The 19813-nt window shown below is 37.5% G+C and overlaps 1 protein-coding gene across 1 annotated transcript; it reads right to left on the minus strand.

Moving 5' to 3' along the window:
- Positions 1–11783: 11783 nt before the first annotated feature.
- LOC116197790 (zinc finger protein CONSTANS-LIKE 5-like) lies at positions 11784–13499 on the minus strand. Its single transcript, XM_031528041.1, has 2 exons — positions 12617–13499; positions 11784–12407 (listed from the first exon to the last, which is right to left on the minus strand). Exons 1-2 carry the CDS (start codon positions 13358–13360, stop codon positions 12051–12053), a joined length of 1101 nt encoding a protein of 366 aa, XP_031383901.1. The 5' UTR covers positions 13361–13499; the 3' UTR covers positions 11784–12050.
- Between the last annotated feature and the right edge of the window lie 6314 nt (positions 13500–19813).

Raw genomic sequence — 19813 nt, forward strand, 5'->3', positions numbered from 1 at the left:
AAGAGAGACTTATGCGCGAACTTTATGGCAACATTTTACAAACATTATTGACATAGATTAGTCATTATAAATTGTGTAAGAGCAGATCAGAAAAATAAATTATTTGCAATGACACATTCTCATGTGAAATAAAGAGTTCAGGATTTAATTCATACCAGTCAAATCTCCTATTTACTCTATTATTTTCTTTTTTCTATCCTTTGAGTAGGTTAATGGACCTTACTTGAAATCAGGGGAAACTTCGTTTATGATATAAATCTCTTGTGGAATCCAAGAAAACTAGAGAGGACATTTATAGGGATCATATGCAAAATAGGAGCCTAAGCCCTAAAGATGAAGGACGCGGCAGGCAGAGATTGCTCATGTTCTTTTGCTTTTTGTAGACGTTAAATTCTGAAGTTTGAGATTATATTAAAAAAAGAAAAAAAAAAAAACTTCGTACGACATTGCATATTAGATCATATTTCACACCCCACCAAGAATATAGAACCTAGTACTATGCCAATATTTCCAACATTACTAGTGCCCGTTGGTTTCCTTCCTCTTCTTTAAACGACCAACAATTCCATGCATGCCAAATTTACACAACAGACACACATACTCTCTGTCTCTCTCTCTCTCAGACGCTCTCTTTAGGTTCTATCAATTATATATGCAGCTTTAAATGGATTCCTCGATTTTAAATAACCCCGAATCAGATCCACAAGTTGATAACATCGACCAATCTGACTCACGAAAGCATCCAAGATTGACCAATGAAGCAGAAGCATATTATTTACGCATGCATACGGTCTCTTTAATTTTTTTTTAATAAGGGACACATGTAGGTCTAATACAAAAAAATAAAATAAAATAAAATAAAGTAGCACATAAGTCTCATGGGTAAAAATCGAAACCATGACCTCTTAGTTTCGAGTCGCACCTTGTGTCATTGCACTAAAACCCCTTCTCATATGGACTCTTCAATTTAACTTTGCTTGTCTTTTATTATATATCCATCTCGATCGCTCGAAAACGTTTTATTAACTCTTTTGAGCAAGAGCTGTAATTTGGAAATCCCACAGGATATATAATCTTAATTACGATGCGTTTTGTCGCTATTACACGATAATAATGTCTTATAACAAGATACCCAAACGAGATTAGAATAACGAGAAATCGAAAAATAAGTGACATCAAATATACGTGGTAAAACCTTTAAGGCCAGGGAAACATCCACAGACAGAGTCTGAGTATCCATTAAATCGAAAACAAGTGATTATAACAGAGATTACGCTCGTATTTTTTTCAGCCCTTGTTACAAGACCCAACTCATGAAAAGCCACTCAATCCTTTCAATTTTCACAACTCTCTAACTCTAAAAACCCTAGAGACTCCAAGAGAATAATTGTGAACTTCTCGAGAAGATTACACATGATTCACCCAACGTAAATTGTCTTCCAAGACTCTTCCCATATGTATAGACAAGACCCTCATCTTTAATATTAGATATATACTGTAAATATCCTCAAAAATATATCCTAGGATATTTATCTCTAAGGAATTTCTGAGTTGCAAGTTGCAACGAAATCGCACCTAAAGGGAAATCAAATCGCAAGATATTCTCTCTCTCGGCCAAACTTGCCATGGCACATCATTGTGCTCGCCATGACACGATTTGCTGATTACACCCGTTTCTTCGATCGATTCTTCGTTTTCGTTTTCAAGTCTTCGAGTCTTCCGGGCTTGATGCGAGACACCTCTAACAAATCGCTACCTTGGCTTGCATCAAGCCAAACCACAATCTAACTTCTCATACTTGACTACTCTATCATAACCCTCAGGGGCTCAACCCTTACGAGCTCCACCTCCACTCTTATACGTGCCTCTCAAGTCCAAACCACTCTTGGACTTCTCATAGGTGTCGGGCTTCGTCAGAATTTCTGCAAAACTTTCACCGATGATGAGACAAGCCGAATTTACCATGGCTTCAGCATTCTCCAAAACCACTAGTTCTCCTAACCCATTTTTCTTTAGCGGTTTTGATTGCTTCCTTTGCCCATCTCTCGTTCATGAACTACTCTATAAAGAATGCTGCCTCTTTTTAGACCTTTCCATCTGAACATCCTCTATCATCATTGGCTGAAGTTCAGGTATTTTCGAGTCTTCAAACTCCACCTTCTTCTAAGATGTCGCCTTCACACGAGACTCCACCTTCATCCGGGATGCGCTCTTACATTGCTTGTTCAAGGTAATTTTATCAAAAGCAACATATCTTCTCACGAGGGATTTTGAGGACTTACCAACCATCGTGCACTCCTTGCATTGGTTCACCCCTTCCGTGCCTTAGAACATCCAAGTACTTTTCTTCGAGAGTCCATTTGATTGTTGACGTAGATCTGGTTTTATTCTACAAGACATACAGTCTTTGCAGCAGCACCCATTTCATTAATATGAGAGCATCTTTTGAGACTTTCACGACTTTGTCCTGTACTTACAACTAAGACCATCGAGACTCCTAACGAGATCAAATTTTTCCTTATACCCAGGACATGCCTAACATTTGACAATGTTACTTCACTACCATCATACATCTGGATTCTAACACTGCCAATTCCAACAACATTACATGTCTGACCAACCATAAGTATTCTATCACCCTTTGTCTTCTGATAAGCAGCTAACAATTCTTTATCATGACAAATATGGTAGGAGTTACCCCAATTGAGAACCGACAGTGTACCTCACCTACCCATTGTAGTGAGGGTCTTTGTTCCAACATTCGCTGTAACTCTGAGAATATCATATTCTCCATCACTTTGCTCCACCACTCCTATATTTGTTGTTGCTTGAAATTTTCGCCTTGGACAGTTCGTTCTTCCCCTCGCGATAGGTCCCTAATAGTCGCTCCCCTAATAACTAGTCACCTTCTCCGTAAATCTTTCGAGTTTAACGTCGTCTTGATGTCCTCCAAGGTGATTCTTGTTCTCCCGTAGAGCTTGGTGAAGACGAACCTCTTATATAACTATGACAAAGTGCTCAATAGCAATAAGGCTTGATCTTCATTACTTATCTTGCTATCGATGTTGGTGAGACCCATCACAATCTTCTCGTCTGGTGAAAGGGTCGCGGTTAGCTTATTCTCTCATTCTAGAGCTCCTTCAAGGTTGTACTCCACCAGCAAAGTCTTTATCTCTATCCGACACAATTTAAAATCGTTCGTCCTATCGAATTTCTCGACCTCGAATCTCGCACCCGACATCTTTAATAGCTCCGAGACCTGTGCTCTGATACCACTTGTTGTAACAAGGTACCTAAATGAGATTAGAATTACGATAAATCGAAAAATAAACAACACCATATATACGTGGTAAAACTATTAAAGCTAGGGAAACATCCACTGACAAAGCAGGAGTATCCACTAGATTAAAAACATGAGATTACAATAGAGATCATACTTGTGTTTTCCCAATCCCTGTTACAAGATCCAACCCGAGAAGAGCCACTCAATCCTCTCAATTCTCACAACTCTCTAACTCTACAAACCGTACAGACTCCATGAGAATAATCGAGAACTTCTCGAGAAGATTACACGTGATTCACCCCACGTAAATTGTCTTCCAAGACTCTTCCCATATTTATACACAAGACCATCATCCCTAATATTAGATATATACTATAAATATCCCAAAAAATATATCCTAAAATATTTATCTCTAAGTAATTTCTGAGTTACAATTAAATCACACCAAAACGAAAATCAAATCACGAGATATTCTCTTTCTTGGCTAAACTTGCCATGGCACATTACTGTGCTTGCCATGGCACATTTTGCTGATCGTCTCTGTACTTCATGCCGTGGCACATTTGACATTTCCGCATGACACGATTTGCTGATTTCATCCTTTTCTTCGGTCGATTTTTCGTTCTCGTTTTCGGGTCTTTGAGTCTTCCGGGTTTGATGCGAGACACCTCTAACCTAATGCAACTTCAATTCTTCACGGCCACCACTCATACACAGATCGGTCATCTTTTTTCTACTTAGTGCAAGAAACTTTATGCATTTAAATAAATGTGACAAAGAAAGTGTCTCAATAATTGAGAGGAAGAGAGATAGACTTCCATTAGGGTCGATATCAAACTTAAAGTCCTTATCAGAACTGCATATATTTATCTGTGCTGTGATGGCCATGGAATTGGCATTAGAGAAGATTGAGTTGATAAATGTATTTTTGTAATAGACCCCGTTGTATAATATCACGGAGATCGCGGAACACATTTTCGATACTTTACGTTCCCTAATCAACCACCTCGGCGTTCATAATTTTGGCTTCTTTTTTTTCCACTGCTCCAAGTTTGATCTACACTGCAATCTATAACGATTTAACTGCACTACGCTCTTTATAATTTCTCCCGTTGTTATGGTCCAGTTTCATTATTCAAATTAATAACTCTTGCATAGATGAAGATATGGTTTCTAGATCAAATGGTTATGGACGCAATTATTTCTAGCCAACATTATTTGAAGCTGTAACGCGGTACACTTTACATTGAGTAAGACATAGCAAGAGAATGCAAAATCTCGGTTTCATCTGGTAGATATCTAATGGGGTTTTTACCCCAAATGGCTCATGATTTACGAGTTTTGTCTAATTTATCTCATGTTTTCTTTTATCAGTTATATCTCATGGTTTACATTTAGCTTCGAATCTATCCCGCCGTTATATCTTCGTCAACGTCTAACGGTTTTGCTACAGTAACCCCTTTTATCCGGGATAGATTTGAGACAAAATTAAAATCATGGAATAGTTTTAAGGAAATAATTAAAATCATATGATCGATTTGGGACAAAATTGAAACCATAAGATAGATTTGGAGTCTACTAACGTTTCATTAATGGACAGCAAAAATGAAGGGATGGATTTCGAGCAAAATGTAAACCATGGGATATATCTAACAAAAAAAAACAGATGATAGATTTGACAAAACGGGTAAACCATGGATCATTTGGCGTAAAAACCCCATATCTAATCTTCGGTCGATTGATCGAAGCAGAAATTCTTGTGGAGCCAAAAGAAGAGAATGATTGAGGTTTCAATAATTGAGCCTTTTGAGAGCTTTGCTCACTTCATGTCTATCATAAACATTCCAAGCATAGTTTCTAGGGTTGAATCCAACTGTTCGATGAAAAGGTTTGATAGTAACAGCTCATGAAGTTCAACTATCTGCTCGATCGGGACGGACACTTCTGGATTAATCCAAAAAATCATCCACCGTCGGTTGATACCTGCCACAGATACTCAATATCCACAGAAAGACAAAAAGAGGCCGTTCTGCACATTGATAGATAACCCTCACTTGGAATCAAGAAGTTTTGATTTTAATTCTCATCGAGCAGTGATATAGCGTGGATTCAGATGCCCCACTATTCGTCCTTCTCTCATCCACACTGCTAGGCCGCAATCACATATCGACCATTTTATCTAAATGTTCTCATAACAAAAATCTGATTCCACTGATGCATGTCAATTGACAACAGAAGTTCGAAATGCTTGATGGGGTCGTCTCAAATCTTCTGAGAGATGATGACGAGATGATGTTTACTGTAAAAGGTACTAGCGAATAATGCTCATAGCTATGTGGGATCCTCAAGCAAAGAAAAAAATATTGGTCGACTATAACAACCGGTCAGAATGTTTCGAAGTGGAAATCTGTGAGTCCGTTGCGGAGTTATTTTCCCACTTTCAGATATTCTGATTGGGTGTTACACAACCAAGTGATCTAGTAATACTCACCGAATATTTGCTCAAGAAGGAATTCAAATCTACCTTCAATTCACGGCAATAATAAGAAAAATATCGATTAGCACAGAACCACGATGGGCTGTGCTCAGGTCATTAAGATGAAGGTCCACATCCCTTCAATCTCTAGCATTTCGTGATGGGCCCCTGCTTTACAAACTATTGGGCCCAGCCCACCATGAACTTCTTAATCGACCAAAATGGGGTTCGCCGGGCTAATTAAGCAAGCCCCCAAGCAACTTCCATAACATCCAACTGATCTTCAGGGGTCTGTACAAGTAGCCAGCGCCATTGGCATCCGATTGATGTTGTTCTTATCAATAAATATATTAACCCGAAATGCACACTCTTACTCGAGAAGTGCCTGCAGGGAGATAAAACTGCTCCCTGTGATGACACGATTTTGTCGGTTCATCGACCACTCGATTGCAGTGGTGAGAAAGGAGGCTTTAGTGCAGCAACGCTTACTCTCAACCTTGAATTATAATAAGAGATAAGATTTGATTCTCATAAGTTGAACTTCTTATACTCATTTTATTTTCCCTTCATCTTATCTGTAGAATGGTCTTCCGTAGGGAAAAAAAAGAAGAAGAAAACGATAACTGATGGAAATCCATCTAGCGTTCTAATTACATGCCTGCCTAGGTTTTCCTCTATGATTTTCTTATATAGGACTTAACAATCCTAATTACGTGCCAACATGAACACTCACTAGCAGCCTAACATAAAACATGCACCTGGCTGGGTTGCTTCTACGACCGACTACGAGGTGGATAAACTCTTGCACCTGATCTCCCTCTGAACTTTGCCATAGGGGAAATTATCACGAGGCGCAGTACGCAATTCACGGATCGGGTTTAGGAGGCACTAACAGCTACAGTCCTGACTTCGAATAATGGCATACTACTGGCTCTGATACATGGTAACATTCGGCAATTTCTTACTAGACCATATCTATAAGTAGATACCAAATAAAGTTGAATCTAAGCCGCGGTTTTTTCAACTTCGATATGAATACAAGCGCACCCACTCTCACGAAATTCGATATTAATGATGGGGACTCGATCGATGAATCCAATATGGGATGGGCAAAAATCTTGGCTAGTGGCATTGTTGATGACGTTTGACCAGTCACGGTGAGTATTGAGTAATCAATTGGAATGGTATTGGGGAGGGTAAATTGGACCACTGATTTGCCTTTGGGACAACGGTGGTGGCATATTCCGCCTAGGCCCTTTGGTGGGGGCCCGACATGGGAAAGCCCACGTGAAGTTCACGTGACGTTGGGGGGGGGCCATCCATGTCTGATTTGTACTTCTCATACGCAACCTGTCCTCTCTTTTTTTCTTTTATGTCGACCTATCCAACATCTATCATGTAGCTTTTTTTTTTTGACATATATAATTTCTTGAAGTGAAAAAGGTCATTAAAAAAAAAAGATTTTGCAAATAGGCTAAGAAATATATGAATCTTGCTAGGTTTCAGGTCGTTTAATTAGCACACATGCTAGCATTGATTTCTACTCAGTTGAGACTAAAGGTCGATTATTTAAGCAAATGTGACGACGACTACTACATTGAGTAAGCCATGAAAGAGTTAAAGATCGAACAGGATCAGTCCAACAAAATCACTATAATGAACGGGTATACTATGTAAGTCCATTGGGCTTCGACTAATTCAATTTGAACCGGTTCGACGCATTAAAGAGCGATACTCTCAATTATGGATTTTCCTCCATTTATAAAATTCGAACCTTAGACCTTATAACTTAATTAATAGAAATAAGTGCCGAACTATTTAAATCAAATCATGTTAATAAATCTACAAAGATTACTTTATGAGAGAGAACTATAATTACGCTGATCATGACTGTTTCCTTAAGCCAGAGAGCAATTAAGCTGCTTGCTTCTTGCTAGGCTTCTAATAGTACGTGTCACGTGGATTTTTTTTCGATGGACTGTCACATGGTCTAGCTAGTACTTTCAAATGTCCGTATTACCACATGAGAATAGGTAGTGAACGTAAAGTTTGCCCTACTTCTTAAACTTTTAATGTGGTCGGAGACCTCTATTTTCAGGCCTGACATATAGTCAAATTTGAGTTTCATCTGATATAAGATTAACATGCTCTTTGATTAGACATAGACAAATCACCACTCGACTTGAAAGCAAGTACATATACAGTGTATCTAGGCGATCGAGTGGACATGTCGATCTGAACATATATTAATGGTGAACATCGCTGCCTATGCCTTTATATATCCATAATAGTAATTAGTAACGAGTATGGCATTAATTCATCGTCCTCGAGCGAATTCTCAATTCATTGATAGTTAATACGTACTGCAACTTATTGAATCAGTCATGCAAATATGCCTGAGGTTAATAAAAAGGATAAAAAGCATTAAATGCGCTATATCTACGCGTGCAACAAATAATATCCAGAAAAATGACAACTGCGAGATTCGATCTAGATTACTTTAATATGCTCGATATGGTAAACAACCGCAGACCAAAACTATTTGGCATCTGACACCGATGTGCCCCGAAAGAAGGCCATCAACTACTCATATGCGTTTGTAAGGAATTGGCAAAAGAGTGTGATGTTGTACTTAAAGAAATACCTAGACGGTTCCAAATTTAGACGTGGAAGTGATTCGTTGAAGCGTACACCGCAAAAAAGCTTCCGATCAAAGTAGTCTAAAATGGAAAGTTGTGAGGGGTAGCTTCTGTCTTCAGAAAAGCCAAAGAAGATTCATTAGCACCATATGCCCTCGTTTTTCTAACCAAAAAAGGAAGGGGGAGAAAAAAATAAAGAAGACAACATATGATTTTGTTCCTCCAGCTTTCTGGCTGTAAAAAGCAAGCATGCATGATTTACGTGCAATAATTCAACATTTTATGTGGATTAAAATATTTATATACAAGATCGTGTGATACAGATAGCAAACTGCACTTCATGTAGACCAATTTTACATGCGATATAAGGATTAAAAAATATAAGAAACACCTCATGGTAAGATTCAATTCATCTTTGATATAAATTTATTTGTAATTGGCAAGTTGTGGATATTTTGTAGTCTCACCGAAAAATAAATTGGAAAAAAAAAACTAGCCAATCGATGAGAATTCCAGAAAAGTGGGAGCCTCTTAAAATTAAAGATTACAATTAATATGAAGTCAAATGATAGGACGGCTTTTGAGTGAATAATTATGTTGTAAATATTATTTGAACAAAAATTATTAATTCCACCAAAAAAAAAGAATATTATTAATTGATCTTTGTCAGCATAATACACAACTTGCAATAGATGCTCGTCACTTGTGCTCCAATCACCTGTGGCCTTGGGGGAATTTCGTTCACAAGTGGACAGATCATATTAGAAGAGAAGTACAAGTTTTAAAAACAATGGAGGTTGGGAAGCTTCTCATTTCATTTTCTAACACCAATTGTGAATAATATTACTTTTGCATATACTCTCGTAATATTGTTTTTTGTATTTTTGGTTTTCTAAAACAAACTCATAAATGATATAGAAAAAAATTATCTTTCAGTAGGAAGTTAACTCTATTTCATTTTCTTTACTGGCATCGATCGTATAGCGTTGGGAATGGAAATTTGATGAAAAATAATTGTAACCCTGCATTTGCCGTAGATATATATTTTTACTGTAAGACCAAAAACAAAATATCCGAAATTACAAAATGTTTTAACTTGTTGCCTTGTTTGGGAACTGACGGGACAAAAAATTCAGAAATGTATTCTGCATATATGTATATATAGAATTTTTTTAATTGTTATCGTGCATATATTTGTATAACTATGGGGATTTTTGTATTTGATGGAGTGAAGTGCGTAACTTGATCGGCCCTTCCACAGTTTATCGCTTAAAATATATTTATTTCATAGATAGGGAAGCACCATGCCCTTGGAAATCAAAAGAAGAGCCACAATTTAGTATACGTTACTATCTAGAGTTTTAGCCATGAAGACATTTATCAGCTAAATATGGACTCAAAACGATTCAATAAAACTAGATTGATGCCCGCTCTACACTCGAGTTTATATATAACTAAAATTTACTTGAATGCATAATAAATGAGATTGGATGCACAATAAATGCTTAAAAGAAAATTTAAAAATAAGGAAAGAGAAAATTTAAAACAAAGATAATAATTAAATTTTTAATAAATGCAATTAATGTATCTAAATCTCATACTCACTATACAATAATTAAAAGAACATGGAAAAAAAATTAAAAAAAACAAAGAATAATAATTAAAAAATCTAATAAATGCAACTAAATGTAAGTAAATCTCTTGCTAAATACAATTAAGAGATTTTTTTTGTAATTCCTTAATTATATATAAGTGATAGATATATATAAATAATTAACTGAATGTGACATTAATAAAATTGAACCTAGCTTATAGAAATTGATATAAAAATTTTGACATTCTTAAGTAAATTGATGAAGCATATATATAATTTATCATAAAAACTAAAAATATATATGTATGAGCATACTGAAAAGTAAAATTTAACATGCTAAAAATAAGAATAATGAATCATAGAAATGATTATCTTTTAATAAATTCTATCACAATAAGAAATATATAAAAAGTATATATACAAAATAGAGTAAATAAACATATGGGTAAATTACACTGGTGGTCCAAAAAGTTTTAATAATGTATTAGGTTGGTCCAAAAAGTTTGTTTTGCTACTTGATGATACAAAATGTTTCAAAGTTGTAACATGACAGTGCAAATCGTCATCTCTCCATTGTTTTATATACCATTGTAGTCAAAATATTATTTTCAATAAGTTCTATCTAAAACGAGGCCATTTTAGCAATTTTAATAATTAATTTTTTTATAATGACTGTTGTGGGGGAGACCAGCTGGGGGAGTTCAAACGCTGCGTTTGAGGAGGCGGTGTCCGGCCGGGAGACTCTAGCCAAATTTAACCCCCCTCCCCTCCCCCCACCCTCAACCATTTCGTCCAAGTAATAATCACGTCATCTTTAAGTTGAGGAAGTTGACAACAGCACTAAAATGGTAGCTAGAACATAAATATTACGATTAAATTGATTGCAAAAGTTCTTTTAGATTACATTGTTGATAATGTAAAAAAAAAAAAATTGAGGGACAGAACTGACGGTGTACTCTATAAACAATGGAGTTTTTTTTTCCCTCTTTTTCTCTCTCTGATATAAACAATGGGAGTTATGTTTGAGAATATATATGCACATGTATATATGATCTCCTTACTAGTTAAGGAAAGTTGGCTTGCTTCTCTCTCTCGGAGAGCAGAGAAAACAAGCAATAAATAAAAGGAAATTATACAAACATATATAGTAGGGTGGTCAAGATTTGACCTGGCAATATTTTCAAAATTTTCCATTTTTCCGGAAAAGAAGAAATGGAAACGGAAGTTCCAGAGGGATAGGCTGACTCCTAACTCAGGCATATTCTATGACATGCCTCCTTTTTTCTGAAATTATTATTAGTTTATGGAAACTGTTTTCCAGCGAGGGTACACGTGTGTTCCCATTTCCTTTATAAATATTTTTGGATAAGATAGTTATTTGTTCTTGCGAGTTAAATAATCATTTTAAAAAGAAAATTGGCAGAGATTTGTTTAACTGTTGATGGACAGGGACATTATTGACATCAAAAGGTTGCAAATTAGGTCAGAGCCAATAGCTGCACAGAAACAGATCAGTGACCCATCTAACTGGAAAATATAAAGAAAAGACACCCCATCGATGCAGAAACATGCACCTTCTTTTGCCCGGCCGAGAAATTTTTCGATGGTTCTGCAAAAACTCAATATAAGAATCGTAGCGAGCAGTGTCCCGTAAATTTATATAATAAAAGAAATCATATTGGTCTGTTTGAACTGTGTGATTACGGAGAACCGTATGTTTAAATTTTTTTCGAAGAGAAAATCTAAAGGAAAAGATAAAAATAGCAAAAGGACTAGGTAAGAGGTTGCAAATAAGACCAAAGAAATGGGCTTTTGATTTCTCTATTATGAGCTGAAAGAAATCTTTTGAAGATAAAACAGGTCGAGTCTCACGTGTAGCCCATCAAAAAACATCATCACGTATTGGACTCTTATCAACATTATATGCACAAAAATCACAAAATGAGAAGCCACAAAGTTGCAATTATTACCCAACAATTAAACATGGCAATAACAAAAACTATAGCCACATTGACCTCCAAAACAGAAAACAAAATTAATAGACTTAGCAAGATTTAATCAAAAAGTCGGGACGACCCCGTACTGATGGGCGGCTCCGTAGAGGCTATCATCGGGCTCCACCTCGGTCCGCTTGGCGAACCGGCCCTTGATTCTTGGCCGGGTTTCGGCGTAAGCCTTGCGGGAGGCGTATCGGATGGTTTTCTCGAACTTTCGGTTCTTTCTCTTCTCTCGGAACCTGAGGACCCGGGCCTCCCGGTCCATCCCGGTCAGCTGAGTGGCCGGGCTCGACTGGGTCGGTGATGCTGAGTTGGCAAGGCTAGAGTCACCCGAGGTCTGGACCAGAGGGTATGAGATGTCCGACATGTTGGAGTTCCCATCTGGAACCACTCCAACTTCTAGAGATGATGATGAGACCTGCGGTTCCATAAAACAAGCCCAACTCAGTAACAAATATATGGAAAATTCTATCGGGGGCAATCAGGTACGGTACTTTAGGTTCCTATCGATAAATTGGGTGACTTTCCTCTATAAAACGATAGAGACCCGATCCAAAGTAATTGGACCTCAGGTACCATATCTTAGCGGTATAATAGATAATGGATGTGTTAGTAGAAAGTACTGACGCTGTGGCTGAGCGAGTTCGTGAGGTAACTGAAGGAAGAAGCGATCCGATTGTTCGGTCTGCTGAAGTCGATGTCGAGCCGGCTCTCCGATGACTGCTTCCCTGCCGGAATCGGGATCGGCTTAGCCTGAACCGGGACTAACCCATCCGAGCCAATCCCCTGAAACCGGTCCACCGGATCCCCGAACCCGAAATCGATAAATGGATCCATCTCGCTGAAGAAACCCCCCATGTCAGCCCCCGGCATGACCTTCGAGCATGAGTTCAGATTAGGAAGCAACCACTTGTCCATCTCTGCCTCGCCGTCGTGATCATGAGCGCCGGCACCGCCAGTTTCCGCTCCTCCGGCGGCTGCTGTCGCTGCAGCGGCCTCATCCCCGGGGAGGATGAGGAAGCTCAAGGCGGAGGACTTCATGAAGGATTCAGCAGAGTCGAAGAAGGGCTGGACGGGGACGCGCTCGTGGCGCTGGGCGAGGGGGTTAGCGGAGTGGATGTCGGTGTCGCAAGAGACGCAGAGGGCGGCGGCATCGGCCTTGCAGGTGACGGCGGCGGGGGCCTGCTCGCAGACCTCGCACATCCAGACGCGCTCGTGGTGGTGCGTGGAGGGTGCCGACCTGGCGTGGAGCCGGGTGTCGCAGCCGAAACAGAGGGCCGCCGCATCGACCCGGCAGAAAACGGCCGCCGCAGCGGACTTGCACGAGTCGCAAGGCTTCGCCGCCACGCTCCAGCCGCTGCCAAATCCCATCTTTGTCAAAATCTCCCTCTTCAGGCAAATGATTCGGCTCGAAGATTGATGAACAGCTAAAAGCAGAGGGAGAGAGAGGGGTAGAGGTTGAGCTCTGCTTGCTTCTGCTCTGTTAAGAGTCTTTGCCAATGTAGCTGGGTAGGTTTTGTCCGGATAACTTGAACTTTTAAGGCAGACGGTCCTGGTTTTGGATAGGGCCCACGCAGTATAATATGGACCCATTTTTAATCTACACAAAAAATAGTCAAATTTTAATTAAATTACCTGAAACTTATTCTGTTTAAGTAAAATTTTCGATTCGAGCTCTTATGATTGTAGAAAATTCATATTGAGAGTTTTACTCCTTAATAGTCTGATTTGCTCGATTGAATTAGTTGAAATCCAATTAAACTTTCGAATACTATGATTTATACAAAAAAAAAAAATAGAACAGCCGAATTTATGTACGAGATAGACTGGAAGTTCCTTGCATAGCATAACTAGACTCATCTTCTAAATCAACTGATCTCGTGCTAGTACATAAATTCCATCCTAGTTCGATACCAACGTTGTGCAGTTCAGAAAGATCTCATACAATGGTCACGATGTCAAACCTAGGTCGTCTCCTGACTGAGCTGATCTTGCAGCTGGCGATCTATGTAAAGCTCATCCGCTTGATAAAATGTCATAGTTCGATGGTTAAAAGGGCAAGACTTCCTTGGTAAAGACACAAGTTTGAGTCACCAGCCTGTGTGATCGGACTGACCTGTCTCGTGAACTTACACGAGATATACACATGCACCGTCAAGATTATCGGAGCGATGCCCGGATACTCCTTGTCATAAAGAAAAAAGGTTTTGATCTCTTTTTTCTTTTTTTACGGCGTGACTCAAGTTGATGTCATGATTTTCAAGTCGATTGGAGCAGCAAGTAATGTTCAAAAAGATGAAATTACTGGTACTCGGCCTTATTACAAATTTCCACCAAAAGTACATACTAAATACATTATATGCCCGTGGATGCATTAGCGGCGACCCCTCTGATTGTGTATGTATGGATGACCGTGGATGCCTTGATTTGGTTGGTTTTGTTTGATCTGTTGCGTTTGCTCAGTGAAGGGCCTGAGTACCGGCCCGAGATCCCTTATTGCACTCCTCCCTTGTGGCGAGATCTCTGAATGCCACAAACAACTAGAATTCTATATGGATTATGGACTAAACCGAGGATCCCCTTCTCAGTTTTCCTGGGTCCATTTAGAATTGTTGTAGGAGGTCGATATTCAAGAATACACGAAGGCTTACTTCAATTATATAGGGACTTATCACATGTATTTTCTTTTGTTGTTAGTCTTGGTGGATTAGCCGTACTTTCATGCTCTTGTAATTTTCTCTCGATCATTTTCGTTTTTGTACTCGCCTTTTGCCTGTGAAAAGGATCCTCATTTACCGCCGAAAGAGAAGAAGTTCAAAAAAAAAAAAAACCCCGTAGGTCAATAGATCAAGTAAATGAAAAATAAAAGGAATATAAATGGGTGAGAGGAATTTCACAAACAGAAATACACTCAAAATTTTTTAGTTTCAGAAGAAGAATTTGCAAACCGAACCGTAACACCATGGAAGGATCAAGCGTTACACCTTAATTGATCATTTCATGCAAAGTATGGATCTAGAGTCTAGGCCATGTATGTAATTTCACGTTGGAGATGGGCAACGTGCTCTTGGGGGGGCTGTGATCTATCCGAGTCAGAGAGAGCAAAATCTGGGTGAGGACGAATGAGATAGTGAAACGTGGCCGATCCATGGCCACTCAAAAGATTTTATTCAATATCTTATTACTTTAAGGTGACAGCAGTTTGTCATGCGTCCGTGCCGACGTGGGCCCACCAGGGGGGTGGGGGGCGGGGGAAAGAAACAGTTGGACAGCCCCAAAGATTCATGAATTCTCGGCTGTCCGAAATGCGACGAGGCGACCGGTTCGAGACGGTTGGGGTCTCGCCCGAAAAGGTTTCCGTCTTTTCTATTTTTGGCCCCGTTTTTCTTTTCTCTGAAAAAAACAGTAAATAAAGTTTAACTTTTTATTTTTCGATATATACTCTTGTATCCGATGGCACAATGGATTCTGACTATTCATTAAAAAAAAATCACAATTTGTCCAATAATTAAGTTTTAATTTTTTTTAATTTACGTCTTTGCTAACAAAGTTTATGTGTATATAGGCTATTATATTACCAAAAAAAACTAGTGCTATCCCTCTAGCGTTACACGTTTTCTTTTTTCGCATCTATCTATCGTTAACACAGTTATTCATGTTATTGCGAAGTATACTTGCTTCGTGAGAAAAATGAAAATTTCAATCTAATTTTCCCGTAATTAAAATTTTAAAATGCTAATTTGACATGGAAATTAAGACTGATTTAAATATTTAGTAGATTATAAATTTTTTACACAAATATTCAGTTTGAAAATTTTTTTTATACATACTTCATTTTTAAGATTATGTTTGTAAACTACATCTTGCACTATTTTTGCCTTCATTTTTTGTTTTTGTTTTTTACACTACCTAAATTCATAAGAACTATGTATATTGTGATTTTATTTATTTTCTTTTTTAGGCAAATATGTTGTATGTTCGTGTGATTAACGATACCGACTCGGCCGAAGAAAATGAGTTATCATTAAGATAATTTGCCGCTGTAATGTTTTGCTTCAAGGACTTGGAATTCCATTCCACCATATTAAATCCGGTTTGGCATGCACATGATTTGCAGGTTCATGCATTATGACAGCTAAAACCAAATGTCACACAAAGCAATGCATAAAGCATAAGGTTTGGAGGCCAACCATTGATTTGTACCATCTTAGGCACAGCAGAATTTGGTAGGCCGAAGAGTTCAAAATGGGGGGAATTTTTTTTTTTTCTGTCTAAGTTTACAAATTAAAGGTTGTATATTAATTGGCATATCATTTCATTTTGGATTCATAACTGTTCTAGCTCGAGCTTTTGAAAAAACTAAATTGAACTAATTCATCGATACTTTTTTACTTTTAGAACCCGAACTTAAAACAGAACCGAACATATAGAAAGAACCTCGAATGGGAAAAGACGTACTACTTGTTTCATTTGTGTTTAATTCCGAGTTTTGCATGGCATTACTATTTTAAGAGGCAATAAAGTGAAATTAAAAGAAAAATAAAAGAAGAAGTTCTTGATGTCCTAAAACTACCATTTGATCCTATAGTTAGCTTACTTTTCGTTATAACTTCAGTAGATTAGAACGTGAGAAAGTATAATAATTTCTTTTTATCATAACTCAATATATCATTATATGGAGAATCATGGATATTGAAAATGTGTCAACTAATACTTTATATATTGACACCTGTGACTATATTATTTTGTTTCATTAATCTAGTTTTCGTGAATTAATTCGCAATGTCAATACTAAAAGTCCCAGTTCAATTCAGAGTCTCGATTTTAGTATTATCTAATATGCAAAAAAATGACATACATTCCTTTAAAATATAAAACTTTTTTTTTTTAAAAAAACCTACTTTCATAACTAAATGCATCTTTCTTCGATGAAATCATGATGGGTGTCCTCAAATGAGTGTTAGTCCCGTCTACAAGGCACTTTAACTACTCTAACACTATTCGAGTAAAAATCCGCTCACTCGAAGCACAATTTACTAATTGCATCACACCTGATTGATAACCGGAGTTTTAGCCGTGTGTTTTTACTGTTTTCTTGGAGATTAAAGTGGCGGTGCGTGTGAGACGGGTTGACTTGACCCAGCAATTGGATCCAAAAATCTCTTCAACGGGAGAAGTAGAAGATGATGATACTGAAGTGAGTTGGTTTTAAGGCATACGTCATGTCGTGCGTGAGCCATGGGGAGAATTGGACGGAAATGCCCCTTCGTGATCCCCCAATGGCAACGGCTCAGAAATTAATACACGTCCCTGTCATCTGTCCTCCCAATTGCAATTGGGCTGTCACAGAAAAAGGTGTCAACGAACCGCGTTGGCGTTAATTCATTTCGTCTTTGAATCTTTTTAATGTCTGTGTGTGTGTTTGTTTTTCTAAAAAAATTTCCTAACATGGATTAGCATCCAGGCTTCGGCTTTCATCAAGTCTTTTGATATCCACGCTTATCATGACCCGAAAAGCGTTGAGATTTGTCGCTGCAGGACATGAATCGAGATGTGTAATGCCAACTGAAGCAAATCCATCATTTTGGGTTCAAAAATTAGAGATACCTTCGCATTTCAACCCTCCCCGATGAAACGCGTGATATTTTCACTTTATCATAATATAATTAGTTCGTGTCCTTTTCATTTGCTTTCAAAATTTTTCCGTCCATGCAATGAGAGCTTTCCACATAATTATATTGGACTCACAAAATTTTTCCATTCGTACCATTCAGCTCGTGGTGAGCCCTCTCTTCCAGTCTACCAATTAATATAAATTTGGACATTTTTTTCCAAATTCTATAATATATTTACAATTTTATTATATATTCCCAAAGAAACTTTTACAAATTATTTAGAGATACAAATTAATGTAACTACTCTCAATATTTTTTCATTTATTTCTAATATTTTGTGTTATAAAATTAGTAATATCAGCAACATAAACAAACATTCTCATAACGCGCTAGGTATGTAAATCAAGCAAGAAACATATATATTAGCCTTCGCAATAAGAACCTTATGAGAAATAATATTCCGTAGCTTTTTTTTCCCATAATAACATGGTTTTTCTACTATGCAAGGCTACAAGAGGAAGTGCCATCGCTGCTATGCTTGTTTATAAAATTAAACTTAATTAAACTTAATTTAATTTTTACTTCAATTCAACAACACAATTATTACTTTTTATATTTTTTTAAATTCTTTCTCATACTTTTTCTTATCTATTATTTAAATTAATTTTTTAATTACTAAATTTTCTCACTTATTCAACACTTTTTTTTTCAATTTCAACACTTTTTCTTCAATTCAATAATACAATAATTACTTTTTTATCTTCTTTTTCAAATTTTCTCATATATTTTTTCAAACTATTTTTATCTTTATCTCCTCAAATCAAAGTACAATTCTTTACCAAACGCTATGTAAATGTTTTTTGTATTTCCTAAAATTCATTTGCATTGTTCTTTTTTATCCTGACTATAAAGAAATAAAGGAGAACATACACCAATGATAATTGTACCTCGAACTTCTCAGTCTCAGACAAGAAGTGGGTGCGATCGCAGTCCCTTTCTCATTGCATTCTTTTTAGGGTTGATTTCCATTTACACCCCATAGTTTAATTAAGGTAGTCTCAAATTACTCTTGTAGTTTTTTTTTTGGTCTCAATATATATACTCCTCATGGATAGATAAATTATCTCAATTCAATCCAACCTCTAACGACATTTATGATCGGGAAGGAATGAGAATAATGTGCAATTCAAATGACTCTTAAACAGGAGTAGAATACAAATTCAACATATATATATTATTATGGGTTATAGTATCTCTGTAATATAGCTGCAGGATATTCTCAATTTAGGCAATAAGAGATATTGATGTATATAGGGATTTAGTCCGTATTTTCTCGATACTTTCTGTTTTATGCAATCCTGTATATATGTAAAGATATTACATCAATGAAGGTTAAGCTATTCAGCTTATTTGTTTATTGACATGGTATCAGAGCTTCAATCCAGGATCATCATTTTTTTTTTATTGATTGTTTTCTTATTTCATTTGCTTTGTGAGCCATGGGCAACGAGCATAACTCGAAGTTGCCCTCCCTCTATGACCTGGGATCATCAGACCGTTCAAGCTCAGGAAATTCATTGATTACTTACAAACTTAATGGGACCAATTACCCGGCTTGGTCTTGTGTCATGAGAATCGCAATTCAGGCGAAGAACCATCAGGCAACCGAAGGAGGGCGAGTAGTGAGACAGGCTTTTCAATAGGAGCAACAAATGAAACCTCCCAATGAACAAGGGTCGAAGGATAAAAGAGGAAACCACCGATACGGTGGTCTAGTGACTAAGTATCAAGCGCTCCACTTGAACATTACGAGTTCGAACCTCACTGAAGACGTAGAGCTTGCCACTATGTGAGTGTATTATGGGATAGCGGTGGCCGGCCCATAATACTTGATCCAGTGGGCCTTAGACTTAATTCACTAGTGTGTTTGTGGGGCTGCGATGACCAAATTGGGCTAAAGTCTCAGCGAGTTATGGTGAAAGGACCATTTCGTGGTGGTTAGGTTTCCTTAATTAAGATAGTCACAGCGGGCTAATAATCCAACTTAATCTTTAGATGCAGCGAGAAATAAAAAAGAAGGATAAAAGAGGAAAACACAAAACATCTGACTACACATCTGATGTAATGAAATTGAGATTTCCTAATTTAGCAAACCAAATTCTGTCTTTTCCATATTATACTATATTATCTTCAACCCAAAATAAATTAT

This window comes from Punica granatum, chromosome 2 (assembly GCF_007655135.1).
Source record: "Punica granatum isolate Tunisia-2019 chromosome 2, ASM765513v2, whole genome shotgun sequence".
Classification (NCBI taxonomy): domain Eukaryota; kingdom Viridiplantae; phylum Streptophyta; class Magnoliopsida; order Myrtales; family Lythraceae; genus Punica; species Punica granatum.

Excerpts from the sequence above, each read along its gene's own strand:
- LOC116197790 (XM_031528041.1), bottom strand. The coding sequence starts at position 13,360 with ATGGGATTTGGCAGCGGCTGGAGCGTGGCGGCGAAGCCTTGCGACTCG. Across the intron at positions 12,408-12,616 it reads CGAACTCGCTCAGCCACAGC|GTCTCATCATCATCTCTAGA; the intron begins GTCAGTACTTTC and ends ATGGAACCGCAG.